The sequence below is a fragment of the Rhinolophus sinicus genome, chromosome 13 (genome assembly GCF_057876585.1).
Source record: "Rhinolophus sinicus isolate RSI-liver-muscle chromosome 13, RSI-T2T, whole genome shotgun sequence".
In the NCBI taxonomy this organism is placed as follows: domain Eukaryota; kingdom Metazoa; phylum Chordata; class Mammalia; order Chiroptera; family Rhinolophidae; genus Rhinolophus; species Rhinolophus sinicus.
Window position 1 is genome coordinate 6,807,129 of NC_142513.1, and position 23,568 is coordinate 6,830,696.

At 45.0% G+C, this 23,568-nt stretch overlaps 1 protein-coding gene across 7 annotated transcripts in view; it reads left to right on the plus strand.

Annotated features, from left to right (window-relative positions):
- The window catches only part of ZNF217 (zinc finger protein 217), a 41,717-nt gene that overhangs the window by 15,772 nt on the left and 2,377 nt on the right, over positions 1-23,568 (plus strand). For 4 of the 7 annotated variants that reach the window (XM_074317171.2, XM_074317172.2, XM_019726065.3 and 1 more), the window contains 4 exons: positions 13,613-15,359; positions 18,069-18,185; positions 18,934-20,478; positions 21,977-22,108. In XM_074317171.2, the coding sequence (XP_074173272.2) occupies positions 13,973-15,359; positions 18,069-18,185; positions 18,934-20,478; positions 21,977-22,086 (3,159 nt within the window). In that variant the 5' untranslated portion in view covers positions 13,613-13,972 and the 3' untranslated portion in view covers positions 22,087-22,108. Of the gene's footprint in view, positions 1-2,568; positions 3,060-3,084; positions 3,395-4,427; positions 4,571-13,612; positions 15,360-18,068; positions 18,186-18,933; positions 20,479-21,976; positions 22,109-23,568 lie in introns of those variants that run through there. The other 3 variants (XM_074317174.2, XM_074317170.2, XM_074317173.2) reach the window with 3 other exon arrangements.

The following is a 23,568-nucleotide window of genomic DNA, read 5'->3' on the forward strand; positions in this document are numbered from 1 at the left end:
CCGCATTCTGCTCTTCTAATTAAGGCTAAGTCTCAAAAGAAGATTTCAATAAATGTTAAATATAGCCAAGTTAGAAGGATTTTTTGTTTCGTTATTAGGTCTGAGATTGCTGTGGCAGGCAGGATCTGGAGAGAAAACCAGAAGTTAGCTAAAAGAAGAGGTCTCAGATCACTAGGATTAAATCAGAGATAATGGTGCGATTTTTAAAGCGTACACTGGGAAGCATATCTTAAGGAGGAGGGCTGCTCTGTTTGGATAATTGTGAAAAATGAGGTGCAGCTGATGTTTGTCGCATTTAAAAGAGGTGAAGTGGGGCTTTTTCTGCCCTTTCCCCCAAGTAACATGTGCAGAGCATCAGCTCCCATCTGAAGGGACATTTCTGGTTCCATTCTTTGTTTGTGTTGCCTGCCTGTTTGCAGCACCTGACTCCTTTAGAATTAGTCTAGCTAGGGGGGGTGATGGCAAAACAGGATTACTTGTGGGAGGAGCTAAGTATATGCAGACCAACGTTCGATTTTTAATTTTCATTTCATACAATAGTAATAGAATTATTAGCTTTTACTACAACACCAAATGTTCTGGTGTTCTCCTGTTAGTTTTGGAGTTTCCATTTTTAATTGTTTTAACTATACGTGCTTTCCAATACATCTTAGGTATGAGTCTCTACATTCTAAAGGGAGAATGATTCTCAGACAGCTAATTCAGATCATTCTATGTCCATTTAAAAACACGGTATGTGTTTGCAACCCAGCACTCAGTCACTGGCAGAATTTTGCAACGATTTCCCAGTTTTGTTGGCATGCTTCCAGGAATAAGGTTCTTTGTAATTCTTTGCTCCAACATAAGGATCACATATAAAGTCTTAGCAGATAGATCAGTTAATACAATTATCTTTCAATTTCAAAAGCTACAACATAATAAGGTTGTTTTTTTTTGGGGGGGAGGAAAGAAACAATAGCTAACAAATCTTATGATGCTATTATGCTAACAAAGTGGTAGCTTTGTGAGGGCATAGAGAAAAGCACAGCAGTTTTTGCTCAGAAAATCATTCATTAACAACAAGGTCTGAGAGCCAGGAGCTTCATTGTTCTAAGTGAAACGATTATTTGTCAAAACTTTTGATTGTTTCCCTATTCCTACTGAAGAAAAGTTTAGACTTTTCTTTTTGCTCAATTTTGATAGCAGGATTTTAAACTACTATCAGTGCTATTGTGTTTACAGCATTCAGGGTTTCAGAGTTCAAAGGTTATCCATTAACATGTAGAGTGAGGCTACAACTTATGTTAAGACTCAACCTGGTTGCACTAGTTCATGGTTTCTTTGTTTCTGAGCAGTGCTGGAAGTCATTTGTTTTGATAAGTTCAATGAAGCTTCTTGTTTATGAAGAGTATGTCTTTGGACTGTGTAGTAGGATGTCACTATTTACAAAGCTCTAAAAAATATTTTAAAGAAAGGTATTCACCTTCCGGGAGAAAAGGAACCCCACGACTACAAGTGATCAGTATCAGTGTACTTGAATGAAAAAAAAAAAGAGTTCTGGCCTCAGAATCTACTTCTGGCGCTGCTAATTAATTAAGTGTGAGTAAGTAATTGGTTCACTTCCTTTTTAAAAAAAGACTAACCAGACCATATGTGGGGTTAGTAGTTATATATAAAATGACAGCAAAAGCTCACACTTGGCAAGTTCTTCCCCCTTGCTAAGAAGCTGTTGTCTCTCAAATTCCATTTCCTATTTATGAAGGATTGGATTGCATACCCGCCGAGCATTTATGTAGTGTTTTTTTTGGTCCTGACTTATTAAGTATATACTTTGCCTTTCTTGATGTGTTTTTAAGTGTTTACATTTTGGGCACACGGAAGGCCAAAAAAAAAAAAAAAACTGCGCTAGTTTGTGGTGACTTGCTTAGCTCCGTTTATATTTGCGTTCGTTTGCATCTGGGGGCAGAAAACTTAGTGGATCTGATCGTAGCTTCTGTGGTTCCTCCCTGGAGTTTACTTAAAATGGGGGAAATCAGAGTCCTCGGAATCATAACTTCGTGTGTGTGTGTGTGTGTGTGTGTGTGTGAGCAAGGGAAAGAACAGGAGGGAAACGCTTTAAATGAGTTGAGCGTGGGGAGGAGAGGAAATGGCTAGTTTCTTTTTTTTTTTTTCTGGTCCCCGGGTTTAAGCCCGGTTTCATCCACGTGGATTTCTATCAAACCCAAGTGGTTCTTGGAACCCAGGCCCAATTTAGAAATCTCCAGTTATAATAGCGCAAGTCCAGCCTTTTAAGAAAAATAACAATTAAAGGATAGCTTTATGAAGGTACTAATTAAAAAAAAACATTTTAATCATCTTATCTCATAGACTTTCTTCACACTTGAAGAAAATCTGAAAAAATCGTTGTTTTGTCCGCAGCTGCCTTTTACCCTACCCACATGGGTGTTGTAAAGGCTTTTTGTTTGTTGGTAATTCTGGATGACCCAGGAGTTCGGGATACCAGCCCCTCCCCGCGCCTGGGCACACCTTACACGGGAGGGGGAGGCGGCGAGGCCGAGGCCTGGCTTTGCGCCTGCGCGCTGTCTCCGTGGCCCCCTCCCCGCGTACCTGTCACTGGAACCGCCGGGCGCGCGCGGGCCACGTTAAGGCGGACGGCGGGAGGCGGGGGACGCGGGGGCGGTGAAAGATGCGCGCGTGCGCGGAAATCTCCCGGGCGAGAACAGGGGGTGCGCGCGCTCGTCTGCTCGCTCGCGTCCCAGAGGCGGAGTCCACGGCGGTGGGAGGGGCAGGGGCGCGCCTGCGCGAGTCACGTGGGCGCGGGGCGGGGCCTCGGGCGGGGCCGCGCGGCCGGTGAAGGCAGGAGGCGGGGCGTTTCCGAGCGGCGGGGCCGAGGGAGGGCGCAACAGCTGCTCTCTGAGCACTTTCTGACCCAACAGTCCCCGTGCGCCGGACGCGCCGCGCCCCGGCGGCTCTAGGGACCCCCCGCGCCTGCACTGTCCCCGCGCGGACGAGTAGGGGGCGCCCGCGCCTTTGCCCCTCGTGCGCACCCCCACCCCGCTCACCTTAGCCCCGCGCCCGAGGTGAGCCCGGCCCCCAAATCCTCGGGGTGGGGGTGGGGGCACTCCTTTTGGGGGGTCTTCAAGGTGCGAGGCTCAGAGGAGCTGTGGGGGATGGCTCGCCCCTCGCCCAGTGGCGCCCCGTCTCTTTTGGGGGGCCGGTGCGGGCGCGGAATCCGGGAGGTGTCCGCACAAAAGGCCGAGAGAAACTCCCCGTCGCCTCCCCTCCCTCCTGCCTTCCCCGCCCCCTCCCCTCCTCGCCCGCTCCCTCCTCATTCAAACCTCGGCTCGCTCGTGTGGTGTCAGTTCAGTCCCGGCCGCCGCCGAGCGAGGAAATGGCCGAGGAGCCGGAGCCGCAGGTAAAGGGGGCGCGCCCCCCGCCCGCGCCGGGCCCCGCGGGGCGCCCCGCTTCGCCCCTCCGGCGTACCCCCGAGCCCGACCTCGAGTCTCCAGTGCTCGTTATCTCGCCTCCCTCCCCGGATGATCGCCCCGCCCGCCCCCCCATTCCTACTCTATTCCGCTCCTCTAGGGCGCCCCCTCCCCACCCGGCGAGAAGGTGTCGGGCGAGCCCCCGGTGTATACAGACAGTGTTTTACCATCACACTCACTCTTAAAAATAGTCGAGATGGCTTGGGGGCGGGGGTGTCCCCCTTCTCCGGATCAGGAGCCAAGGGCCGGCCGGAGGGAGCTTGGGGGTTGCGAGCGTGGGTGCGTGGGGGGCTGTTCTTGAAAAGTTGGGAGGCTCCGCGGGGCAGATCTACCGGTTTGCCGACTCGGTGGTGAGGGGCGGGGGCCGGCGCGGGGTCCCCAGCGATGGCCCGGGAGGGGCCGGGGCAAGTTGGAAACAGCCAAAACAATGCGTCCTAACAGGCGTCCCCCGCAAACAATGGCCGGGACCGTCCACACGGGCCGGGCGGAGGGCGCGTCTCCAGGGCCGGGGGAGGGGCTTGGCCTGGCTGCGGACCTCGTCGCGCACCCCGGCGAGCCCCCCGGGCGCCCCCAAATTCGTCCCCCAGAGTCCCGGTCTTCTGCCCATCTCTGAGCAGGCGGTGCACCAGGCTACATTTCCTAGATGTGTGATTTTTTTTTTAAAATCTCCCCCTTTAATTTTAAAGATTTAAGAAACTTGTAAAATAACCCTTAAACGCTTAAAGAATATCTTTATAACTCAATTCTAGTGGGAGACCCAAAGCCCCAGCTGGAAGCAGAACTAGGAACTCTAAAGGGCAGGAGGGATTGAAATGTTAGCCTAAAAGTGTTTCTTTTTTTTCTAAAAGGGAAGTTTCTGCCGGTAGGCGCTGAGTGGCGAAACCACGCAGTTTCAGATGTAGAGCCCTCTTCACTCTTGATTTGGCCCCAAAATGCGGGACGGGGAAGGGGAGGGCGCTGCTGGAGGCCCGGAAGGCTGGATTTGGGGCGGCCTGGGCGGTCCTGCCTCCGAGCGGGCTAGATCTGGCCTGCGAGGTGCTCAGGCCGGTACCTGCGCGCCGGGGAATTTGAGGTCCCGGGTTGGAATCCACATTTTAGGATTCGGGGTAGGGCCACCGAGGACGGGAAGCTGCTTTCTTGGGCGGGTGGGGTGGGCCGGCGGGGAGTTTCCTCGCAAGGTTTAGTTTCAGGGGCAGGAAGGAGCCACCAGTGGCCACTTCTGGGACCCGAGTAGTAGCCTGTTCACACTTGGAGCAGTAGAAACTACCCACCCCCCCGGAAAAGGATACTCCAACTTCAGAGTTTAAGGCCTTGGTGTGTTCCCCTTTGAAATTCTTTGAGCCTCAGTTTATCTTTCTGAATCAGCCTATAGGGTGTGAAGCGTTGAACATTCCTAAACGTGTATTAAATAAATGGCGGTTGTAGTGGTCCTTTGGCCCGTTTGGGGTCGTGTATTATTGACCACCGTGCATACCACAGCCTAGCTGGTTTCCTGGTTTTCTAGATCGTTTGCAACCATTAAGCTGTATGTTTTAAGAAGCCTAGGTCTGATTTAGTTCAGGTTGATTCAATTATGTCTTCATCGCTTTTGAGTTGGTTGAATGAGTTGACATGAGATTAAGCTCAACAAAAGAAAGGCAGGGTAACAACAGCTGCCGGCCAGGCCTGGTGACTAGGTAGGGGTCTGAGCAGGCCTTTATCTTCTCTTTTCTATATGTCAAGAAGTTCATTTAAAAAGGTTTTTTTTTTTTTTTTTTACTGTACTTTCTTTCTCCCGTGGAATGGATGGACTGCCTTGATATCAAGTAAGACTTAAAATACTACATTTTATAACATTTTGAGAATGAGTAATAGATCTAGAGTTTTGAAAAGCCTTCAGTCTCTGTAGTGACAAGTGCAGAGTAATAACCTAATTGCTTTTTGTCTGAAAAATATAACAGTCAAACCACTAGTTTGTGCTTGCTTCGTTAATATGTGCTAAGAACTTTTAAGGCGTGTCCTTAATGGTAGATGACTTTTTCTGAGAAGTCATGTTTATTTTAGATACTATTTTGTTCAGTATTCCAAAGACTGTAGTGGTGTGTGTGTTTTTAATCCCGGTGTTTTAGTCACCCCCCGCCCATTGCTGCCATTTTTAATCAGTTACATAAGTATTAAATTCTAGAAGCAGTGCCTTATTTAAAAATCTAGAAGTCAAGAGCTACAAGACAAATTTATAATGTGGTTGGCTTGTTTGTTAGAATAGGGTTAATCTGATTGTTTGGAATTTTAATTATTTGGTATGAAGGCTGCTGGGTTAGCTCTGTACGTTGATTTGCATGCTGGAGGAGGAAGTAGGGGAAAAGATTGACTTTCGTAGGTGAAGGACACAGAACTTCTTCAGTGTCCAGCTTCTTTCAATCCTTTTATCTTCACAACACCTAACACTTTGCAGTTTGACCTTTGCTGTTTTTTTTTTTTTTTTTTTTTAAGTAACTGCGAGATTGAAGTTTAGCAGTTGTCTTGGGTTCATATTATTCCCTTTCACTTCTTAATTTAAAAAAGGAACTAATACATTACTTAGATAAAATTTGTAGAAAATATTTTCCCCCTTCACCCTGAAGAATCTTATTTAGATAACAGCTTGATCCCCCCGCCCCCCTCAGGTATTAGGGGAGGAAGAAGGAGGTGGGAGGGTTTTGACTTTGCCTTTACTTTAAGGTTTCAGGTGGGTGGAGGGTAGATTTGCATACTCTTTGTAAGCCTCCATTTTTGGCAGTGGCACTTGGAGGAATGGCAGCCCCACTTTTCCCTTGCAGTGGTCCTTTTAAAGAGGAAATCTGGAAATAAGGCTTAATCATCAAGTCACTTACAAACGGATGAAATAATTAAGGATATAATGGCCTACCCAGGACAGTCCCTCTCCTTATTTCAGATAAATGCTAATCACTTTTCTCTCTCTTAACAGTGTTTCTGATGAAATGGCATGTTTTTGCCACAGCAGGGTTGCCTTTTTCCAACTCCCGAGCACTCTTAATTCTGAAACGTTTGATGAGAGCCTCAGGGGTCCCAAAAGATGTGCTGTTTTCCCACTTTATAAAATTAAATTCTTTTCTCACAGTTGTCACAAACATGATATTGGCTGATAAGAACTTCTGAGTAGTTTTAATGACTCTTGACTGCCTACAATCTGCTACTTAAAAAAAAAAGATACACTTTTATCTGATTCTTAGGACTGGAAGTGATTGGACCTGTTTCATATTTTACATGAAGTTTTGTTTCCATTTGCTTAAAAAATTTTTTCAGTTCACATTGTTCCATCTCATGGATGCCAGTATGGCCTGTATGCTGTGGTTTTTGAGGTTGCTGGGTATGACTTGTTTTAAATGGTTTATTCCTAATTCCCTATTTCAGTTTAATCCCGTGGCAGTATGGTTAATAAGTGAAATGGAAAGGTGAAGCCAACGTTCTGAACAATGGCTGGGTATTTTTAAGCCTTAAAGTTATACAGTAGGAATCAGACATGAGACAGTTCTATACACTGATGAATGAGTGTTCCAAGAGAATAAAATAAGTGTAATGTGATTTTCAACTAAATGACTACAATTGGAATATATAGAAGAGTTTTTAAATTACTGAGGTATAACAATAAAAACCTGGAAGGTATTTACAGAACAGGGATTAAAGGAATCCCAGCCATAATGAAGTATTCCAGATAGTAAAGGGTTTAGTTCCAGCATGTAAATTAGACCTGGGACAGTGGGAACAGTCTGGATTTGTACACCCCATCCCCACATTTTGCCGGGAGGGGTGTTGACTGATTTAAATGCATGTGGAAGAAAGAATGACACAGACAACAGGAAATTTCTTAAATTTGGGTGAGGGGAGCTTGGTCATTTATAACTCTAGGGCCTCATTTTGGGTGCAGCACACAAACTGGATGAAATGCTGCTGCCTGTAGGAATAAGTGACTTGGATTGTTTATCTCCAGCCAATAATACAGTTAGGCCAATTTGCAGTGGTATGTGGGGCAAAGGATTTTGAAGGGAGACTGAGGGCAGGAAGAGGACAGGGACCATTCTTTGCTAAAATCTGCGGCTCGTGATGAGCAAGCTCAGTTCTTGTATAAATCTGTCTTCCAAATAAACGAGTGGCAGCCCCTGGCAGCCGGCTGCCACTACCATTTTATGCCTAACGTTGGAATGCTCATTAAAAAGCTTTACATTTGAACATTTGTTGACTGACTGTTCTTAACATCCCCATTACTTCCTGCCCAGGGTAGCAACATAACTGAGTTACTGGAAGTTTGGGGCCAGTTTGGTAATTTTATGATAAAGTTGAGAAATAAAATTACTAAACCTGAAAAGACAGCTGAGTAAGTTGTATGAGAAAATTAGTTTTATTCCTTAGCCTTTGTCCTTAAGCTTTAGCAAAGTTGTTTTCTGTGTCTTCCACATAGAAAAGCTACCCAAGGGGCAGATGCTGCTTTTTTAACAGGTTCCTGTAGTGTTTTGTGTATTGGTGCTCATTATTTTCTAGTGTCAGAAAATCTTTTGAATTTAAAATACAGTTATATGGCCTGGAGATTGAGAGTCTAGGTATGTTTTGTTCTTGAATCTGTATTAGGAGAAATAGTTGTTTTTATTTTTCCTACGTGTATCAACTCTGGATAACTTCAAAACAGTTCAGCTATACCAGAAGAGTTTCTTTTTTTTAATCAGGGGATACGTTTGTTGTTGTTCAGCATATATATCTACTGAACAGTGACTGTATGTGTTAATTGAAAGGAGGCTTTCTTCCTTCATTTTGAAAGCAAACTGATAATTTGAAAGGGCCAGACATACAAATTTAGTATTTGCTGAACATAGATAGGGAGGGGAATATTTAAATGTTGCTAAAGAAAGCTCTCATGCTTTGACAGGCATTGCCATGTATGTAGTTAGTCTGAAGTTAAGTTGGGTACAGTTAAGAACACTCACCATTTGGCCTTGTGGAAAAGAGGTGTAGGTGTGGAGGGTGGTGCTATAATATAATGGTTACAGTTATTTGTATATCTATCTATATATGTCTCTCTATATACAAGTTATTTGTGTGTACTCTACACATTCACTGTTTTCTCTGTAGAGAGTTAACACAGGTAAAGAGAGAACAGTTTATTTTTTTAGTTCTCCGAAATCACTCCCTCTCTTTGCAGTTAGTCTAAAACCTTTTCAAAATATTTAAAGTAGTACTGGGAAGGTCATAATAATAGAAACTCACTGATAGTAGTGCTTGACCTTGCTTCATTAAAAATCTTTTTTTAAAATTCATTTCCCTTATAGTTCTCTTTCAGGTCAAGATGGAATTTTTAAAAGCCGGTTTACAGACCACAGTATCTGTAATACTGATAATATTGAAACTAAAACTAATATATGGTGCTTTTTAATTTCATATTAAGGTCCTTTAACTGACCTTAAGTGATTTGGAATGATCAGGCATAGTTTTTAATCATGACATTCAAATGTGCTAATATGATTATATTTTTATTACACTACTTTGGTCTCTAATTCTATTTAGAAGTGAACACTTATATATACAGTTTCAAGAAAATGACACTGTGTCCTTCCTACAATAGGACCTTCCCAAACTTTGCCTTGGAGCAGTCATCTGCTTTTAAATAGTTTAGGCTGTGATGTTGAATATCAGCTTTGAGTATTTGTATCTTTCTCTTCCACTTAACTTTTAAACATGTTTCCACAGCTATATTAGGAAAGTTGGGTTGACTGACCATTTAGCTCATGGGTGTGACCTTGGTGATTTCCTTGAAATAGTGTTGAAGGCTTTAAAGTTACAGGTTTTGATTGCTACTGTAGATTACTAGGTAGAGTTCTCTACTTGTCAGATTCAGAAAAAGTATGTGTAAAATACACAAGGGAAACTTAGAGAAAAACTGTAAGTTTCCTAACTAGATCTTGGAGATAAGTTTACAGTTTCAAGGGTACAAATGAATTGGTCAACAAGTAGCAGTTTGTTTAGGTTAAATGTTTTAATGATTGTTCAGTTGGGCACTTAGGTGGGGGGGTTGCTAGTAGATTTGCTGGATATAAATAGAATTTTGTGTGTTCTTGACAGTTTTTGATGACTTTGAATGCCTTATTGCGCCTACTATGGTGATGAGTATTCCTTCCATATGAAGAAATGTTAGAGATAACCTGTTCAGCTCTAGTAGAGCTTTGCTGTCTCTAAAGGTTTATAGTCTGAGCACAAAAAAGAACAATATTGAAAAGTTAACAGCAGCTGTCAGCATGGCGGCATTTACCTCTAATTCGTTGTCCTTAAGCACTGTCTAATGTGTGACATTTACTAATTTGCAGATCTGGTAGTGGCAGAATTTGCAGTAGCTTTACTCACAAATGAATTTCTGCTTTAAACAAAAACAAAACAAAAACAAGAAATGACCTAAAGAACCATCAGACTTATATTTCAGGCAATTATAGCAATATAGTTCCTACATTTTTCCAAAGAGTATGTTGTGGTTAATGTTTTAAAAATGTAAGTAATCACAATATAAACTAAATACTGGTATTCTCTCATTATGTAAGGTTATACTGAATAAGCTCTTGCCTTAGGTGCCTTGGGGTATATGGCTGAAGGTTAATTGCTGTTATTTACCTGTGTAAAGGTTCAGAAAAAAACTTTTTGAACATTGAAAAATATTTTTGCAAAGTGTCTTTCAATAAGCTTAGTGGGTTCAGAGTGCTCCCCTTTGCTGTAAACTAAAAGCATTTAGCCTGTAGGTGCTGGGTTAGTGCCCTCCTTCCCCCCCTCCAGTGCTTTGTCGGGACAGTTGACTTGACCAGCAGTGTCATGGGTGTCATTGCTTCCGTGTGCTCCACGTGGGGAAACGAGGCTCTCGGAAGGATGTGCGCATGCGCTGTACACACGCTTCACCCCCCGCCCCCCATTGGAAACGGCGATTTGTGGACAGTAATTGGGCTGGAATGTCTGGTTTTCCTAAGTTCTGTGATTATTAAAGTCTTTATTAGTATAATCACCCTAAAGGTTTTTGTTTAGCAGGTTGGTTTTAAGTGGTGTAGATACTGATTTATAGTTTAAGGAAGTGTTTTGTTTATGTATAGTTTCTCAGGCAAGGGTTGAAGACGTTTGCCGTCAGAGGTTTCCGTAGCACGCCCCCCACTTTTGTTCTGGTGCGTCGATAAGGAGAGTGCCTATATAAACTCAAGGGATGCAGTTTTGCTTGTGTGCTGGCCATGGTACGATTAAGTGATTCTTTTTTTTTTTATTACTCTTGAAATTGTGGAGCATGATAATTAGATGGCAGCCATAGATAGCCATGTGGAAGTTTTGATGAACATTCCAGTTAATTTCAATGTCAGATCAGTTATGGTGGGTGGTGACCCGCCAGAGATGTATGTGCACACTGATTTCTCCACCTGTGCTGATTATGTAGCGTTTGTTCATTTCTTCACCAGGTGTTTGTCCCCAGCCCTGTGCCAGGGACCCCTTCTAGGCCCTGGGGGCAGCGGTGAACAAGGTGGATAGGGTCTGCCCCTAGGATCTTACTTTACAGGGATGGCCCAAGGTTTTCATCCCTTCTGGGTGAGTAGGACAGATCACTGTGACCCAAGGTGATGTGCGTGGGACAGTTGGGCAAAGTGAGTGACTCTCAGATTCTGTCTCAGAAGCTTTCCTGGAGGAAGACGTTCTTCAGTTTTCTCAGGAAGGTCTTCCTCATTTGATCGCAGGAGCGGTCTCCCTGGCGTAGGCTTCCCCCCCATCTTCAGGCCTCCCCCTGTTCACCCCCTTCCCCCCAAACTGAAGCTCTTCTTTCTCCTAAGATTTCCCCCCCTATTGTGCCTCCTGTGTCAGTCCCTCAGGTCTTGTGTTAGAAGCTGATGACAACGTACTCAACCCAGATATTTGAACATTTCAGAGATAAAAATTGAAACTTAAACCTCTTCCTAAGATAGGCATTTCCAGTCTATGCTGTTACCTCAGGTGGGAAATAACAGGATGTACTCACGTCATCTTTCTAATCCAGAGATCGAGTTTAGGGTTGGGGTCTTTTTGGGAAAGGTTATTTATAGAAAAGTGGAATTCCCCAAAACTTAAAAATGTCACAAACTAGTCCAATTTCTTGGGGAAAAAAAAAAAAGGTAGCATTGAGGTTAGACCTGGGGGACTAACTTTGATTTTGCTAAATTACGACATCTGAAAAAAAACCCAAAACCCTCTACTATTTGCCACTGCCATTCTTTCATTTTTTAAAAAAGGGTATTTTGGCACCGAAAAGTAGAAAAGACCTCAAAGGCCAGTCTTTATTTAAATTGAAATTAATCTGAACTCACTGCGCTGTTCTCTGTTTCTCATTTAGCTATTGGCCAGTGAAGACAGTTGTCAGAGTTTGGGAACTTCTTTTCCAGAATATGTGCTGTTAATTTCTTTAGTTAAAATATTACTTGGGACACTGGCATTCAGCAAATATTTGTTGAATGAGTAAATGCCTACATAGAAACCTAAATGATCAGTCACATATCCAAACATCGTTTAATACCTTGATTAGCATCATTAAATATTCTTTTGAAGATATCTGTCCATAAATACAGATCTACCCCGCAGAAGCATAGAATTCTGGAACTCTGAGGTGATCCTAGAATTTAACCATCTGCATTAAATAGGGGCAGATGAGGTAGGTGGCGGTGACAAGTGTCAGGTTGTGGCTCAGTCAGGACTAGAACTCAGGTCTCTGGTGTGTCCTTTTTATCCCACCAAGCTGGTAGTCAGCCCACGTGTTTATCCTCCATTGTGATTGCAACAAAAGACTAAGAAGTTAAGATAAAACACTTTTCAGTACATACTTTCTTTACCCTAATCTTTGATTTGAAGTCTTATTTAGAAAAGCTTAATGTTAAAAATCTAGTTTATTCAAAACTAAAGATAACAGGGAATATGAGAATTTTTTTTTATGAGTGTAAAGAAGGGGAAGAAATGTTTCCTGGTCTTCTGAGCCTACAGGCCCTCTCTTTGAGGAAGTGGAGAGAAGGAAAGTTTTTTTTTTTTAACGATGCCTGTGGTGGGAGTAGTTTGCATGTCTTTTGTTTTCTTGGGTGGAATTAACTGACTTCAGTTAAAGTAGTTGGCACTGTTTGAAAACAATTCCTATGCTTGCCATAAAGATGGAGGGTATTATTGGCTTTAGAGGTTATTTCTTCTCCAAGAGTGAAAATTAGCTTCTAAATCAGAGCCTGCAGAGCTAAATAAAGTTATCCATTTTTCACCTGGCCAGTGCAGAATGTGAAAGATGGATAAAATAACGAGAGGATCCATTTTCTGATTAAAGAGTAAGCCATTTGAAAGCAGCTCCAATCCATGGTGACGATTGTTATTTTAAATGTGTACATTTACAGAGTAGCTTTGTGTGTGTGTGTGTGTGTGTGTGTTTCCTTATTTATTGTTTGGACAAGGAAGCCCTACCCTGACGCTTGTTGAAGGCAGAGTTGTCCAAAGAAAACTGGGATTTGGGCAGTGGGTTGAGGTTTGGAATATCCAGTGAACTAAAATTTATCCAGGTTCCCCTTGGCCAGGATGGCACCCATTCTGAGGTGTTCTGTATGTCCTGAATGGGGGTTTTAGGAAAGGTTCCTGTGTTTCTGTGCTGCCACTGTTGACCTGTGTGTGTGTAATGTTCCAGTGTGCTTTTAGGCATTTCTGTATCCCGCATGTTTGTATATAAAACAGTTTGAAGCTCTGGCTTTTAAATTTTTACCTAAAGTGCTTTCTTTCATTGTCATCTTATAATAAGTCTCTAGACTTGTAGAGGCTGTTTATAAGGATAGGATACACACCTGCATTTTAGTAGTATTTTAAACTTATTCAGCTGCATTTAACAATTTCTGTCCTGGAACTTCACGCTTTAGACTTAAAGCCATTAAACCTTTTAAGTTACAAGTGTCTTAACTGGATGAAAATCTAGGGATTGAATAGAGGCACTGATTGGATAAAATGCTAATGATGTAATTAACAAGCATGTTTAAAGGATGGCACTGTATTAGTTAAAAGTAAAGCGATTGAGTTAGGTATCTTCTCTCCCACAGTGGAAAAGACCACTGTGTATCACAAATGCCAGCCTTCTCTTTAACGAGCTCACCGGTCCTATTTTTTTTCTCTAGGTTTCGGAAGTCCCTTGTCTCCAGGTTGCTGGAATTGACTTGCTCCACTGAATCACTCAGTGGAGACAAAGAGAACTAATGCTTTGTGCTGACTCATATTTGAACCAAAGCATTGGGGAGTCCGTCTGCCTTTTTGTGGAAAGGACCAGTGATACTGTCTATCACTGAGCTTCCTAAGACTTCTGAAGATAGGACGTTAGAGGAATATACACTTTCTTTTGAGCTTTTATAACAGAGATTTGCTCTAGTTTTGAAGCCCAGGGCTGCTTGGGGTGTGAGTAACAAGTCTTATAAGTGGCCTTATTCCAACTCCAGGAATTCCTCAGTCGGATTCTGACTTTAGATAAAGTGACAGGAAACATGCCAACTCAATCCCTCTTAGTCTATATGGATGGACCGGAAGTTATTGGCAATCCTCTTGGCACCCAAATGGAGCTAGATGATGCCATGTCCCTGAAAGGCACCACTGCTGTCCCTTTCAGAGCCACCCAGGAGAAAAGTACAATCCAGATAGAAGGACACACGCCCTTGGACTGCATGTTCTGTAGTCAGACCTTCACACACTCAGAAGACCTTAATAAACATGTCTTAATGCAGCACCGGCCCATCCTTTGTGAGCCCGCAGTTTTGCGTGTGGAAGCAGAGTACCTTAGTCCTCTTGATAAAAGCCAAGTGAGAACAGAGCCTCCCAAGGACAAGAATGGCAAAGAAAGTGAAGAATTGAGCTGTGAAGTGTGTGGGCAGACGTTCAGAGTCGCTTTCGACGTCGAGATCCACATGAAGAAACACAAGGACTCCTTCACGTACGGGTGTAATGTGTGTGGACGGCGGTTCAAGGAGCCCTGGTTTCTGAAGAACCACATGCGGACACACAACGGCAAGTCTGGGGCCAAGGGCAAGCTGCAGCCGGGCTCCGAGAGCCCGGTCACAATCAACGAGGTGGTCCAGGAGCACGCAGCTGAGAGCATCTCCTCTCCTTACAAAATCTGCATGGTTTGTGGCTTCCTATTTCCAAATAAAGAAAGTCTAATAGATCACAGGAAGATGCACACCAAAGAAACAGCTTCCGGTAGCAGCAGCACCCAAACAGACTCTGAGCAGGAGGGGATGCCGGCCCCGGGAGAGGAGTTCCTGCAGTTCTTAAACTTGAGACCAAAAGTGCCCCCTGAAAGCGGGAGGCAGCCCGCCAGATGGATACCTCAGCTCGATCCGTTCACCACCTACCAGGCCTGGCAGCTGGCCACCAAGGGCAAGGTCGCTGTCTGCCGAGAAGTGAAGGAGCAACCGGGGCAGGAAGGAAGCACCGACAACGACGATTCGGACAAAGAAGAGCTTGGAGAGATTTGGAACGTGAGTAAAAGCCATTCTGAGGGTTCTGGAAAGTCCAAAACCAGTAAGAGCGGTTGTCCGGGCCTCTCCCAGGATAAGGAGAAGCCCAGACATGCCAATGGTGAAGTGCCTTCCGGGGATGCGGACCCCAAGCTGTCGAGTAACAAGGAGAAGCCCACGCACTGCTCTGAGTGTGGCAAAGCTTTCCGGACCTACCATCAGCTGGTCCTGCACTCGCGTGTCCACAAGAAGGACAGGAGGGTGGACGCCGAGTCACCAACCATGTCAGTCGATGGCAGGCAGCCGAGGACAGGGTCTCCGGACCTGACCACCACCATGGACGAGAACGGGGCCATCGATCGCGAAGGTGGTTCTGAAGATGGATCTGAGGATGGGCTTCCCGAAGGGTTCCATTTGGGTAAGCTGCTGCGCTGCGTGCTGTCCTCTCTTTACACTCGGGGAGCACTGTCAGGTTAGGGGGTTTGGGGGCTGGCTCTGAGCCCAGGCTCTTTTGGTAAGTCACCCAACCCTTCTGGGTTGAGTTAAAAGTCCTTTCAGGGTCACTTCCTGTTCTGAAAATTCAGTGATTTTTTTTATTTTGTTGAATGGACACGCACACATTGTTGTAACTTGTGGATCAACCGAAAGCTGTGCTGCTTTAAAGTGTGCTTAACTGGGGTGATTTTGCCCCCACAAGACAGCTGGCATCGTCAAGAGACATTTTTGGTTGTCACGCCTGGGGGTGGGGGTGTGTGTGTGCTGCTGGCACACAGTGGGTGGAGGTCAGAGATGCCACCATAAACATCTTGTCATGCATAGGACAGCCCCACAAGGTATCATCTGGCCCCAAATGTCAGTAGTGCCAGGGTCGAGAGGCCAGACAATATATGGGACTCTTCATCTCCTCTTAAGCCCGTGCCCGGTTCTTTTTTTGATCATGTGATGGATGTGAGAGCAGTTTTCATATCATTCAGGATGTGTTAAGTTTCCTGGAACACAGGAAACCTAGCACTTAGAGAACTAGTTTTCAGAAATCTAGAAAACATCTTGTAGTTGCTTAGTACATCATAAAAAGCTTTAAACCCAGACCTCCAGTCTTCTAAGTGATTTTTGTCACCCTCAGGACTGTTGAGGAGCATGCAGTAATGGGGAAATAATTAGGCCCAGGAGATGCCCGGTGCCCTGAAAGAAATCAAATGTCCAGTCATGCTCTGCCAGTAGGTGGTGTAGGCGGGCAGAAGAATCGGGTGGAAAACTTGGACTCAGTCGTCAGGCGGCTGGATTACCTGTAATAGCTGGGAGTACCAAGGCTTGGGCTTAGTCTGGTTCTACCACTGCATTGTTTTGGGACCGATTATGTGTTGCTTCACCTTTCTTTGTCCTGATTTCCCTGTTTGCAAAATTGGCTCATTGACCCTTGTTTTCAGCCCTCCAAGGAATTTCAACAGCCTTATTTATAAAGCGTTTACAGTCCTTTAAAGAACAGCACTGTAAAACCAAACAAAGGTGATGCTTAAAGGACAGGAAGCAGGTAGATGTGGACATTTCATGTCCTTTCTGTTAAAGCAAAGGCATTTCATCACGTTTTGGATGTGATGCAACGTACCCTAAGTTGTGAACACACAGTTGGAAGTAGGAAATTGCAATAAGGTTCAACCCCAGCTGCAAACCCAGCTCGTTGGGTGTGATTGTAAGAAAGCAAGCCGGGCATCCTGTACTTAGGGAATTGATTTTCCTAGATTTGTATTCTGATGTGGTCTAGTCTCCATTTATAATATCTTACTGTAATTTACCATCATACTGGCTTTTTTTAAGGTTTACTTTTAATTTTTAAGAAGATTAAAAAGCAAAGTAGATTATTTAAAAATAATTTTCAACTTTTATAAATGGCTTTAATAGTTGTTCATGCGATGATTTATTTTTTAAAGTCTTCATGACGCCTTTTCAGATCGAGGATTGTCCCTGTTGTTTTAGAGTGTTTAGAGGTGAATACGGTTTCCTCAGGGGAGTTTAGGGGTGACAGAGATTGTACAGTTCTGTCTTTACTGTATCTGGAGGCTCACCGAGGTTTGCTTGTAGGCTGCTTTTTTAAATCAGTAAGCTATAAATAACCTGGAATGTAAAATGTGGAAGGAGCAGGAGAGAGGCCTTTCCGTTGGAAATAACAGTTTTTCAAGACAAAACTACCAGTGAAGAGACAGCCCAACTTCATAAGTTGTCATATTGTAATGTCTGTACTATGAGCTACAATAAGAGGACATTTCGTTGATGTAAAACTTAAACACGCTGTTTTGGGGGCATGGGTATTTTAACTGCCTCCCATCTAATTACCTTTGGAGGGCTGGTGTTGGCGTGAAGTACAGCCATCTTTTAATTAGTGTCCCCAGTGGACACTTTCCCCTTTGCACGTAACACACTGTCCTGATCCTCCTGCCTAGAGTGAAGTTGAAAGTTAAACGCGTTGTCCTTTGAGGACAGACTTTGGTTTGTCAGCTGTATCGTGGCCATGTGAGTGCTTGTGGATGATACAGTCTGCTTTCCAAAAGGTTGCTAAATTTTGACCAACTTTCCTAGGTGTTTGCCCGTTCCATACCTTTTCTGTGCAGATGAAGTTGTGCTTGCTACCCTCTAGTGGTAACTTGGCCCAATCTTAACATAGAAAACTTGTTTTTGCCCCTGGTGGTTGGGAAAATTGGTGATTTCTATTGGCTCAGTTTTCCAAATGACTTATCCTGAAGAAGCTGGTTGTTCCAGCCCCCTGTGTGTCAGTGCGGCTCCAGCTGGCCAGTTCCTGCCCAGTTCAGCCATGTCGAGAGAAAGAAAGCTGCCCCTGCATCTGTCTATTCAACAATCTTACCTGTGATTAAGGCAAATGGAAAACCGAATCGTTGACAGTGAACTGTGCTAGACTCAGACAGAAATCCAAAAAACAAAAAACCACATGCGTCTTATACGACTTCAAAACTTCAGACAAGCTCAAAACATTTGGTGTGTGTTTAGCCTTTTTGGTTTACCCAACACTAATAAAAATGCTTTCCAAAAATGTTTCTATCAAGAACATTTATGTCACCGCCCTTACTCATGTACTTGCGCTGTCTTCTTACATATTTTTTGTTTCTGCTTTAAGATAAAAGTGATGATGGAGGCAAAATAAAACATCTTACATCCTCAAGAGAATGTAGTTATTGTGGAAAGTTTTTCCGTTCAAATTATTACCTCAATATTCATCTCAGAACGCATACAGGTAAGGAGCTTCTAGATTTTTTTTCAAAAGAATGTATTAGTGAAAATAATTAGGACATAGCTCTGTGTCTGATTTTTCCCCCCCAAATATTTTGCTAGACACCCAGAGTAGCTTAAGAATAAATGTGGAGTGTGCAGATTGCAGCTGTCATTTTAATTCTTTTAGTGTCATTGTAATCTGAACTGCTATTCTTGTTTTGAAGTTAATTTCTTGTTTAGTTTCTGACTACGGTAGCCTGACTCATTTTCAAACCTTTTAAATGTCTTTTAATGCCATAGCTTCTTTGTATTTTTATAGTTTAGAAGGAAATGTGAATATATTTAGTACCCTTTTCTTTAGATTGCAGAAGCAGCTGTAACAGTGGTTTAGGAGGCTGCATGCATCATCTCTTCCAGTCACTAGCTGTGCAACTGTGGGCAAGTTATTTAACCTTTCTGAGCCCCCGTTTTCTTAGCTGTAAAAGTGGGATAACAAATATTTACTTCCATAGGGCTTTTATGAAGTTTAAAGAAGTTGCAAGTGTTATTTTGTTGTTTTAATTAAAGACATGTATTCACATATTAAGAGATTCAGTATAGTAAGCGTGATAAAGCAAACACTTCATGAGGAATCCCGGATATGAAGATTAGTAGATACAGAAGGGAAAAGGAAAGAACCCTATATTCTGTATTAGATTCTTCTGGTTTCCAAAGATCTATTTTGATGCCTCTCATCAACTTCTGTAATATAGCAGTATTTCTTGTTTTAGGTGAAAAACCGTACAAATGTGAATTCTGTGACTATGCTGCAGCCCAGAAGACTTCTCTGCGGTATCACTTGGAAAGACATCACAAAGACAAGCAGGTTGACGTTGCCGCCGAAGTGAAGAGCGATGGGAAAAACCTGGAGACGGAAGATGTACTACTAACCGCCGACAGTGCGCAAACCAAAAATTTGAAAAGATTTTTTGATGGTGCCAAAGATGTTAAAGGCAGCCCACCTGCAAAGCAACTTAAGGGGGTGGCCCCTGCTTTCCAGAATGTTCTGGGCAGCGCTGTCCTTTCACACGTACACAAAGATACTCAGGAGTTCAATAAAAATGCAACTGAAGACAGTGCTGATAGAATGAGCAGGAATCCTGCCCCTGCCTATTTGGACACATTGAAGAAGAGAGCGGCAGTTGAACCTCAGGCCAATAACCTCATCTGTAGGACAGAAGTGGATGTCATTGCTCACCCGGGTGGCAGTACCACCGCCCCTAATGCTGAAGTCGGCCACAAGGAGAAGAGGGAGGTGGCAGTGGACTGCAAATTCAAGCCCAGCGTGGACTGTCAAGAAAAACCTTTAAATTTATCCGTTGGGGCGCTTCATAGTTGCCCAGCAATTTCTTTGAGTAAAAGTTTAATCCCAAGTATCACCTGTCCATTTTGTACCTTCAAGACGTTTTATCCAGAAGTTTTAATGATGCACCAGAGACTGGAGCATAAGTACAACCCTGACATTCACAAGAACTGTAGAAGCAAGTCTTGGCTGAGAAGTCGACGGACTGGATGCCCGCCAGCTTTACTGGGAAAAGACGTGCCTCCCTTACCCGGTGTGCCCAAGCCCAAGTCCAAGCCGGCCTTCGCAGCCCCGTCCAAGTGCCTGCAGTCGGACAAGGGGAAGCCGGGGCCCCCAGGGCCAGGCAAAGCCTCTCTGACTTCGGGGACTGACTCGAGCACTTTAGCCCCCAGTAACCTGAAGTCGCACAGGCCACAGCAGAGCACTGGGGCGCAGGGGGCCCCGGCCGCCAGGCAGCCGCCGCCGGAGATGTTTCCTAAAAGCGGTGCTTGTCCTGCCCCGGAGAAAACAAAGAGGCCGGAGGCCAAGCTCAGAGCCCCGGCGCCCACTGCGGGCAGCAGCTCCATCAACGGCGCTGCCGACTTCCCGGCCAAGCACGACGGCCCGTGGGCGCCCCCGGGACGAGACTATTTCTGTAGCCGGGGTGCGGGCAGCGCCGGCCCGGACTTCGGAGAGCCGCTTCCCAAAAGGCCGAAACCCGGGCCGCTGGCCCTGGACGCTGAGCCGCCCGGGCCCAACTACAGAAGAAGCTTCGACCTGCCCAAGTACCACGTGGTCCGAGGGATCACGTCGCTGCTGCCGCAGGAGTACGCGTGCCCGCCGCCGGCCGTGCTGCCCCCCAAGCCCCGCTTCCTGGCTTCCGGTGAGATCGATTCTGCCAACGTGCTGACTGTGCACAAGCCCTACGGCGGGGCCGGGCAGCTCTACGCGTGCGGGCCTGCGGGCGGCGCTGCTGCGGGCGCGGCGCTGGAAGGTACGCGCTCCCCGGGGGCCGAGCCCGCTGACGCCTGAGCTCCCTCTGCAGTCGGGGCACTCGGGGCACTCGGGGTGCCGCAGGGCACAGACCGTTCAGGCGGGGGTGGGCGGCGAGATGGTCTCAGATTTGGCAACGGTTTATGGCCCCCAAAGCCCAACCTTACAGGACAAAGTCTTAATCCGGAGTGTTTACCTTCTTGCTCCTTTTTCTCCCTTGTGTGGGTGGGGTGATAATAAAAAAGATAATTAGGTGGAGAAGCTACTGGTCTGGCCCTGGGTGTCATTTAGGCCCCGCTCACCTCCCGCCATCAAGCGGCCTTTGCACACTTAATGGTGTGCCCACCCTACGGCGCATAGGGGAACTTCTGTCCACGTCTTGCCACCCCTACTGGGCTGTGAACTCCTTCACAGCAGAAAACGCATCTTCCAGAGCTTTGCATGGCGTGCAGCCCTGTCACATGCCCCACCCCCCCAGGGGGGTGCGAGGGCTGGGGGTACACAGGACCCTTGACCTGACAGCGTAGGACGGATAAGAACTGCTGGTGAAACAATCTTTTGAGCAGTTTTGACGCTCGGACCTCTAGAATTACACTGCCTGTTTAGCCCGTGGGAAGTACTAAGTGAATTTTAAAAGTGACATTACTTCCCCGTATTTGTAAATAGTTACACTTGTAGATTACCCTGGAGTTCTCTCTCTTTGGAAATGTTTTTGAAGCCCCTGCTTCCTCACGGCAGCCCTTCCCAGAGGTGGCTGGCACGTATCTGTGCGTAAAAGGGTAGCTCAGAGTGGCCTGCACACCTGGCCCCCCGCAAACCTGATTAAACCACCACGCCTTCCTTGGTGGGACCCCACCTCCGCTGGTTTGTGCTGCTCCAAAGAGAAGAAGCCATTTGAAACCTCTCAGTTTGTATTTATTTCAGATTAAGGATTCTGTTTGATGACAGTACTCCATCAAGGAGAGCTTGAGGCCAGTTGATCCAGTACGGATGGCAAATTTTAAAAAAATTGCTTTCAGCACTCCAGTGACTTACAAACACTGGAATGAAATACTAATTTTTGCTGCCTTTTGATTAAAAGTGTCCATTTTCTCCCCTCAGCATTTCAAATGGACATGAGTCTAAACTTTGTCTTTACTTGATGAGAAAAGGCCGTGAGCAAGTAAAGTCCTTTTTTAAATGGGTGTTTTTTCTCTTCCTCTTCCACCCACACAGCTTTGGTTCATGATGGATATCGGATTAAAATATGTTCTGCTGCCATTTTCTTTTGGCTTTTTAATTCTTTCTAATGACAACCTAGTACTTAGATAATTTGGATGTCTTCGTGGTACTTAAAAACATGGCAGCTATAACTTGACAACATGTGTGTGACTAGTATATTCTGACTACATTATCAAAGTTAGGAATTTTGAAAATTGACCTCTAACAACCTACTCACAGCTTACCTAATTGCTTGAACTTAATTCTAAATGCCCTTTTGCACTTTTGTTTTCAATCAGGAAAAAGGCCTGTGTCGTATCAACACTTATCTAGCAACATGCTACAAAAGAGAAACTATGAGAATTTTATTGGGCATGCACATTATCGACCAAATGACAAAAAAACTTGATTTCCTATTTTGGGGAAGACAGGTGAGCATATATAATGTATTGATTTTATTTAGTTGAAACTAAACCATTTAGTTTATCCAGTATAATATCAAGTAGAATTGCTTTTAATTTTCATTTTGATTTTTTTTTTAAGGTGTTTTAAAACTCAGAGTGCTCAGGATAGAAACAGTAAAATAGCAGCTGGAAGTCACCAACCATTTATTTTGTGCCAGGCGTAGAATTGTTTATGAACATGGCCTCATTTAGTCCTTCTTCCAGGGGGTAGGGATAGGTGCGGCATTAGCAAACTGTTTGTTTTCTGCTTGTTTTTGTCAGTCAAGTTTTATTGGCACCTGGCCATGTCCGTTCGTTCCCCTTTGAATATGGCTGCTTCTGTGCTACCACTGCAGAGTTGGGTAGTTCTGATAGGGACCCCGTGGCCTGTGAAGCTGAGCATACTTACTGTTTGGCCCTTTTGCAGAAAAGGTTTTCTGACCCCAGGTGGGGATGCCCAGTACACACTTCACAGATTAGGAGGCCGAGACTTGGGTTACGTCACCTGCCCAACGCCCCGCTCTGCTTGGTTTTTGTCCAAAGTCTGCAGGTCCCAAGCCTGTGCCCCAGTCATCCATTGAGAGCTTGTTCAAAGCCTTTGTCAAGCCTTGTCTGTCGGGGAAGGGGATTAGGACAGTGGCAAGTACTGGGTTTGTTTTGACCTTTTGCGTCACGCGGCGCATGGATCTAACTGGAGAGTAACCCCGAAAGAATCTCGGTTCTCAGAGCTATACGCAGGTTAGTTTAGCTCATCCCAGGTTTGGGCAGAGGGTGTGATGTGCCTGTAAGAGTTCCCGTAGGACTCCCGTAGCAGTACGTTACTCAGGAGCAGACGTTCGTATCAGATCGTTGTACTGTACGTTATAACCAGTCAGTAATAGCAGATGCTCTCTGTCCTGTTTGTCCAGCCCTGGCCTCTTTCTGCAACCCGGGGGCTTCCCTGCCTGCATGTCCCTCTGCCCGGAACACCCCTCTGCACCCTCTGTCAAACACCCTTTCTGATACTTCACGACCAGCTCGTGTATCTTTTCTGCAGATGTTTGCCGCAAGCTAGGGGCCCCCCTTTGTGTTCCCTGCGCACGTGCTGTTCATCCCCATTTCCGCCTGTCTCCCCTGTGTGTCCCGCTCCCACCACTAGCTGAGCTTGGAGGAGGTTCCTTTATTCAATGCTCAGCCCATTGCCGGGAATGCTGCTGAGACCTTGATAGATGTTGGCCAAACACAGAATGTTATAAACGTTTCGTGCTCCCTCCTCGTGGAGGGAGGTTGTTCTACGTCATTTGTTAACTTCTCCTGGTCCATGCCGTGCCGTACCTATCCCTTCAGAAGGTACAGACTTTCGGGAGTTGCTTGTAGGTGGCGGTGGCTTTGCCAGACTTAGTGTAACTGATATCCTTTCTGATTCTTGGTTAAATCATCTTTGTTAAATCGTGGTTATTACCATCCAG